At 50.0% G+C, this 5,972-nt stretch overlaps 1 protein-coding gene and 1 non-coding gene across 2 annotated transcripts; one reads left to right on the top strand and one right to left on the bottom strand.

Moving 5' to 3' along the window:
• Nucleotides 1–2,411: 2,411 nt before the first annotated feature.
• LOC116244761 (ATP-dependent RNA helicase DBP4) lies at nt 2,412–3,521 on the top strand. The gene is made up of 2 exons (XM_031616638.2): nt 2,412–2,831; nt 3,078–3,521. Exons 1-2 carry the CDS (start codon nt 2,412–2,414, stop codon nt 3,519–3,521), a joined length of 864 nt encoding a protein of 287 aa, XP_031472498.2.
• Nucleotides 3,522–5,531: 2,010 nt separating this feature from the next.
• TRNAY-GUA (transfer RNA tyrosine (anticodon GUA)) lies at nt 5,532–5,615 on the bottom strand. The gene is given in 2 exon segments: nt 5,532–5,567; nt 5,580–5,615. It is a non-coding gene; the product is annotated as a tRNA-Tyr (tRNA).
• Between the last annotated feature and the right edge of the window lie 357 nt (nt 5,616–5,972).

Here is a 5,972-nt window from a genome sequence, read left to right as displayed (position 1 = left end):
GTCTGCTTGGGCTCTTCATTCTCATTCTATTTTTCCCCCTATTCTTCCTCCTGAGGCTATTCTCCATCGATATCTCCGCAGATGCGTTCCTCCTTCTCCAATAGTTCCTCCATCTTGTTGTCCTCACTGTCCATTTCCCTTCCTTCCTCTTCCTCTTCTTCAGAAAGAGCCTCCTTCCTTCTTTTCTCCTGGTTACGCTTCCTCGCTTCCTACAGCTCTCCCAAGTTGGTCTTCTTGAAACTGTCCTTCAGCTGCTCTTCAGATATGTATTTAGACCTTCGTATGCGGGTCTGTTCCTGGATCTGCTTGTAGAATTAATGGCGGGAGAGAGCTTCACGCTTGGCAGGCACAGCAGAGGATGCAGACTTAGCGTGGGTGAGGGCGTTGGGGGATTCCGATTCATGCTTGGATGCGAAGCTCTTGAGGAAGACTGTGTTGTTGATGATGTCTGCTGATTTTCCTCTCGCGATCGTAGGCACCCTCACTTCAAGCTCGATATCATCGTGGAAGTCCTGGGAAATCATAGAGTTGACGACCTTCGCCATCGACTGCTTTGCCTTTTACTGCATGCGTCGCTCGTACTCCTGCATGTCAGCACTGTTCTCCAGTCCTCTCTGCTTCTTCAAGGTTTCCACTTTCGAGAGGAAAGTGAACCGGCTGGAAGAGTGGGCCGAGGATTTCGGCTTCAGCTACAGCTCCAGTGTCTCTGGAGTCGGCATTTGCGCTTACTAGTCCCTGGCGTCGATCTAGATATCGCAGAAAAATTTGTTGTTGATCTTGATGCCTCCTTTTCGCTTGTCCTTCATCGCGTAGAGCGTGTCGAGACCGTTATCGTAGGCGACGCCCTCGCGTTCCTCGCCTTCGGATTCAACCACGCCCACGTGGTCCTTGAGCGTGTTCATAATTTGCTCGTTGGTCGGCACATTCGGCTTGACTTTCTTTTTCTTCCTGTTCTTCTTGCCAATATCGTCAAAGGAATACTCTTCGTCATCGTAGCTGCGTTCCTCCTTCTCCGTCACAATTTTCCCATCATTGCCCAGCTATTCTACTCGGAAGCCCTATTTTTCCTATATCCTCATCTTCCGGCCTGACTTTTTGAGACGCTTCTTGGGAGAGTGGTCTGAATCTTCCGCCGCGGCATCGGGATTAAGGTTCAGCAATTCATCTTAGAGATCCTTTTTGTCCTCGCTTTCGCTGCTGTACTATGAGGATCCTGCATCGTGACTGGCGGCTTCCTCGTCTGAGTTACCGTGAGGCTTGCTTTTCTTGCCTTTCTTCTTGAGTTTCTTGAGAGGAGTGACGATACTGAGAACGCCCGCCTCCATCTCCTTCACCTTCCTCTGCAACTGCTGCAGCTTCTTCTCCTTCTTCTTCAACTTCTTCCGCTCCTTCTTGGATTCCGGCCTCATCTTGCTCAGCCTTCCCAGGGGTCGGCTATTTTCCTGCTCGCTCTGCTACTGGCGACTGGAGAGGCGAGGCGAGCTCTGAGGGTCGGGATTGAGGTTGTTGAAGAGGTCAAGCGCCTACTCGTCGGAGTCGTCGAGGTGGGAGAGCGTGCTCCTGCGAATGATGTCGGTCTGCATGGTGGATATTTTAGCGCCTTTATGCGAAGATTAAATTTGATTGTAGAAAGGGAGCTCTTGAAATGCTTATATATTTATCAAATCATGGCTCCTCTTCAACTTTCGCCCAGGAACGACAATGCAGGACAAGAAAGCATACCCCAGCAAACAACTGAAACGCAGCATTTGTTTTTAGGGTAGCAGACTGATTGAAGTAATCATTTAATAACTATGAAGAAACCAGCGAAAGCCAACAGCCACCCGCAGAAGGAAGAGGAGGAAAGCTCCGTCCCCAGCCTGCCTCTGAGGAGCCGCTACTCCAGCGAATCCAGCCAGAAAATGCCAACGCATTCCGACTTCGAACGATTGATCAAGGACTCCTGCACCTTCACATCGCGAGAAAGCCTCACCTTCAGAAGCAACGAACGACCCACCGAGCCCATCTACAGCGCTGACGGACTGCTGGAACTGTTCGTTTCCCGCGGGAACAAGACGATGCAGCTATCGATTCGCGGTTTTTCCTCAGAGTAGCTTGCCCATTTGATAAGCTAGCTCGGCATGAAGGAGCTCCACCCTCCCAAGTGATCATCTATCCATCTCCGCATATATTCCACCAACCTCCATGCGGGCAATGCTAAAATGGGGATCGATGGGTGCAGTGTTTGAAGTATTCGTTTGCGAATAAAGTAATTTGGTTATAATATCGCATCAACAATGAGCAAAGATAGGGCAAGAGGCAAGCCACAGCGCTTCGCTGACGTCGAAACTCTCGAGAAACGCATCCAGGAAGAGTCTCCCAAATCCGGAGAATACTTCTACGACTACAAGCTCGAGGAGGCAGAACGATAAATGACCCTCATCGACGAACACGAGTTCCACAAGAAGTACAAGATCAATTTCGCCGACCTGCCCATCTCACAGGGCACCCTCCGCGGACTCACCAACAGAGGCTTCACCAAAATGACTGAAGTCCAGCGCTGCGCCATCCCCCACGCCCTTGCAGGCAGGGACGTTCTAGTATCCTCCAGGACGGGATCGGGAAAGACGCTCGCCTACCTGGTGCCGCTCATAGAGAAACTGTACAGGAAGAGATTCATCCCGATCGACGGACTGGGAGCAGTGGTGATCGTGCCTGTCCGCGAACTGGCGATGCAGGTCTTCGAGGTGCTCAACTCCTTCTCGGAGAAGCTGGAGATGAGCGTGGGCCTGGTCATCGGCGGCAAGGACGTCAAGTACGAGCGGGACCGCATAGCCGGCATGAACATCCTGGTCTGCACCCCCGGAAGACTGCTCCAGCACCTCTAGGAAACCTACGGCTTCGAAACCAACAACCTGCAAATGCTCGTGCTGGACGAAGCCGACGTGATGCTCGAGATGGGATTCAGAGAACCGCTCAAGGCCATCCTGGACTATCTTCCCCGCGCACAGACTCTCCTCTTCTCAGCGACCATGACCAAGGATATCTATGCTCTCGGCAATCTCTGCACCAACTAGCCCGAAAAGATCCTGCTGCAGGGCGTAAGCGCGAAGCAGGAGGAGCAATTGAGCGAGACTCTGCGCGGATCCTACGAGACGCCAGCCAAGCTGACCCAATACTACATGATCGTTCCTGCTGAGGACAAGATCAACACCTTCTACTCCTTCCTGAAGAGCCACCACAAGCAAAAAATCGTCGTCTTCGTCTCCACCTGCAAACAGGTGCGCTTCTTGTACGAAGCCCTACGCAAGTTCAAGCTCGGCTTCCCCCTCTACGAACTGCAGGGCCACCAGAAGCAGAAGAAACGCATGGCCATCTACTTCACCTTCTGCGAAAAAAGATACGGTATTCTGCTCTGCACCAACATTGCAGCAAGGGGACTGGATTTCCCGCTTGTGGATTGGGTGATCCAGTTCGATATTCCGGACCAAGTGGACACCTACGTGCACAGAGTCGGTCGTACAGCCCGATACAAGGCCTAGGGCCGCTCTCTCCTCTTCGTCAGCGAGCATGAGAAGCCTTTCGTGGAGGAGTTGAACAAAAAGGGGATTTCCTTGCACAAGATAAGCCAAAACCCACAAAGGTACCTCAGAATCCAATCTTCCCTGCAGTCGATATGCTCGGAGCATCAAGATGTCAAGTATCTTGCACAGAGAGCTATTATTTCCTACATTCGCTTCGTCTACAAGGCCCACAATAAAGCCATCTTCAACGTTAAGAAGATAAACTTGGAACTGTTTGCCAAGTCCTATGGGCTGCTCACTGCTCCTCACATCATGAACAAAGCTGCTGAGAATGACTCTGAGGATGAAGCGGAAGATGAGGAAGCGGAACAAAAACCTAAATTGTCCAAAATTGAACAGTTGAGGTTGAAGCAGAAGATGAAAAAGATAGAAAAGAAACAGGGGAAAATAACTACCAATTAATAGCCAGCAGAAGAAGAAGAATAGGAATAAGCTGAAGAGAAAGAGGAGGAATAAGATGACTTTTTAAAGATAAAGGGAAAGGTGACAAGCCAAGGCGAGCGCGCTCCTCTCTCAGTTTCAAAGAGACAGCTCAAGAAGATCAAGCCCTAGGGCCACTTCTAGGGTAAAAACAAGACATTTTTCGACACATCAGGCAACGCTCTCACCGCTGACGAGCATCGCAAGAAGGAAAGACTGATGGCAAACAGAGAACAAGTGGACTACAATCCCATCGACCACATCCAGGAACGCATCTAGAAGAACAGAGAAGTCGACGACACCGTTGAGAAAGAGAGGAGGAAAGTGAAAAGGAGAAAGAGAGAAGCGAACAGAGAGCAAAGCAGAAGACCAGAGTTCCAGGAAGCTGTCCTGGCGTCTTCGGATGAGGATAATGAATAATGATGAATAATACCACCTATTTTTAATCAATATCCAATATATCTCATTGTATTTGCCAAACTAAACAGTAAACTGCGTTCCATATTAATTGTGATGTTGGAGAGTGCATAAATAGATTGATCATTCACTTCTTGGCCACGATGCCCTTGAAGGCCAGTTCCTCCTTGACTCTCGTCAGGTAGGTGGGATCCGGATAGCCGAAATGGGAAGCACCGCCAGTGACGCTTGTCTTGTGGTGGATGCCGTTCCAAACCACCTGATTATCGAGCCCAGTTGTTACACTCCTTCCCACCGTGAAGGTGAGCTTGCGATTGAATGCCTCTTTCAGCAATTACAGAACTTCATTTCCTTCGGGTGTGTTTGGCAGGTAGGCAGTCCTTGATGTTCCGGTGTATCCCTTTCCGTTGCGTTGGCCCGAGTGGAAGCTGTAGCTGATGATGATGGTGCCTTTGGGGTGACCCTGGCAAGTCAAATTCTTGTCGATTTCCACCCGCATTTTTCCTTCCGGTTGGTCTCCAGTCATGTGTCCGAAGATGGTGGAGCAGATGGGGCACTTGGCCCAGTTCTTTTCCCCGATGAGCATGAGCAAACAGTGTCTGTGATACTTGTGAGAGCATCCGAGCATGAGAATATCTCCTCCTTTTCCTCAGCGCACTCCTTCTCGATATCCTTGATGACGAACTCCTCCAGACAGATCATGCACTTCTCATCCTCCATTTTATTCTTGCCGAGCGTGAACTCGATGGTGTGGAAGTAGCAAATCTCAAAGACATCGTGATAGTGTTCTCTCTCTTTGCGTTCTTCTCATCGATGATGGGGACTATAAAATCGATGCTTTCGAAGAGAGGATGATCGCTCTTGATGCTGTACTTGGTGCTCAAGCTCACCTCCTTCTCAGTCGCACTCACCTGCTTCACGAAGAACTCAGCCGCCCGCTTCTTTCCCTTCATACTTACAAGAAAAATGTATGCTGCAAGAGTTAATCACTCATAGCTTTAAGAAATAGTCAACAATTACACCACCACCTATAGGAAGAGGGACGATCCAGGAGAAGAAGATGGCAGAGCGGAAGGACGCATTCAAACGGTCAGAAATGGAGACAATGCGATTTAAAAATGGAACAAAAAGTCCGTCCAGCCGGAATCGAACCGGCGACCTAAGGATAACCGCGCAACTCTACAGTCCTCCGCTCTACCACTGAGCTATGGATGGGCTTGAAGCTTTCTCTCCCTTCCCGAACAAGCACCACCCCTACAGTGACCAAATCTATATGCGTGTGTGCTAGGCGTGATGAGATCAATAGTAGGCGTCCTCAGGAGGCTGCTTGAGACCCTTGTTCGCCATCATCTCGTTCTTCAATCCCACCAGAATGGCCTCGATGGTGGTGTGTTCTTCCACGCTTTCAGCAAACCCAATCCCTCGACCCGTCCGTTAGCCTGGTTCACTGATGGCAGGTTCACCTTGTTCGAGAAGGTGAGCACTGGAGGTTTTTCGGGTAGTCAGGACCGCAGTAGATAGAAAGAGAGTAAATCCTGTTCTAGAAGTTGGTCTAAGTGGAAAGTAAGCTAC

This window comes from Nymphaea colorata, unplaced genomic scaffold, assembly GCF_008831285.2.
Source record: "Nymphaea colorata isolate Beijing-Zhang1983 unplaced genomic scaffold, ASM883128v2 scaffold0296, whole genome shotgun sequence".
Lineage (NCBI taxonomy): Eukaryota > Viridiplantae > Streptophyta > Magnoliopsida > Nymphaeales > Nymphaeaceae > Nymphaea > Nymphaea colorata.
Note: the sequence above shows the minus strand (reverse complement) of the source record. Positions and strands in the feature narration are given on the sequence as shown.

Coding starts and splice junctions, on each gene's coding strand:
- LOC116244761 (XM_031616638.2), top strand. CDS start 2,412: ATGACCCTCATCGACGAACACGAGTTCCACAAGAAGTACAAGATCAAT. Junction 2,832..3,077: donor TAGCCGGCATGAACATCCTG/GTCTGCACCCCC, acceptor ATCCTGCTGCAG/GGCGTAAGCGCGAAGCAGGA.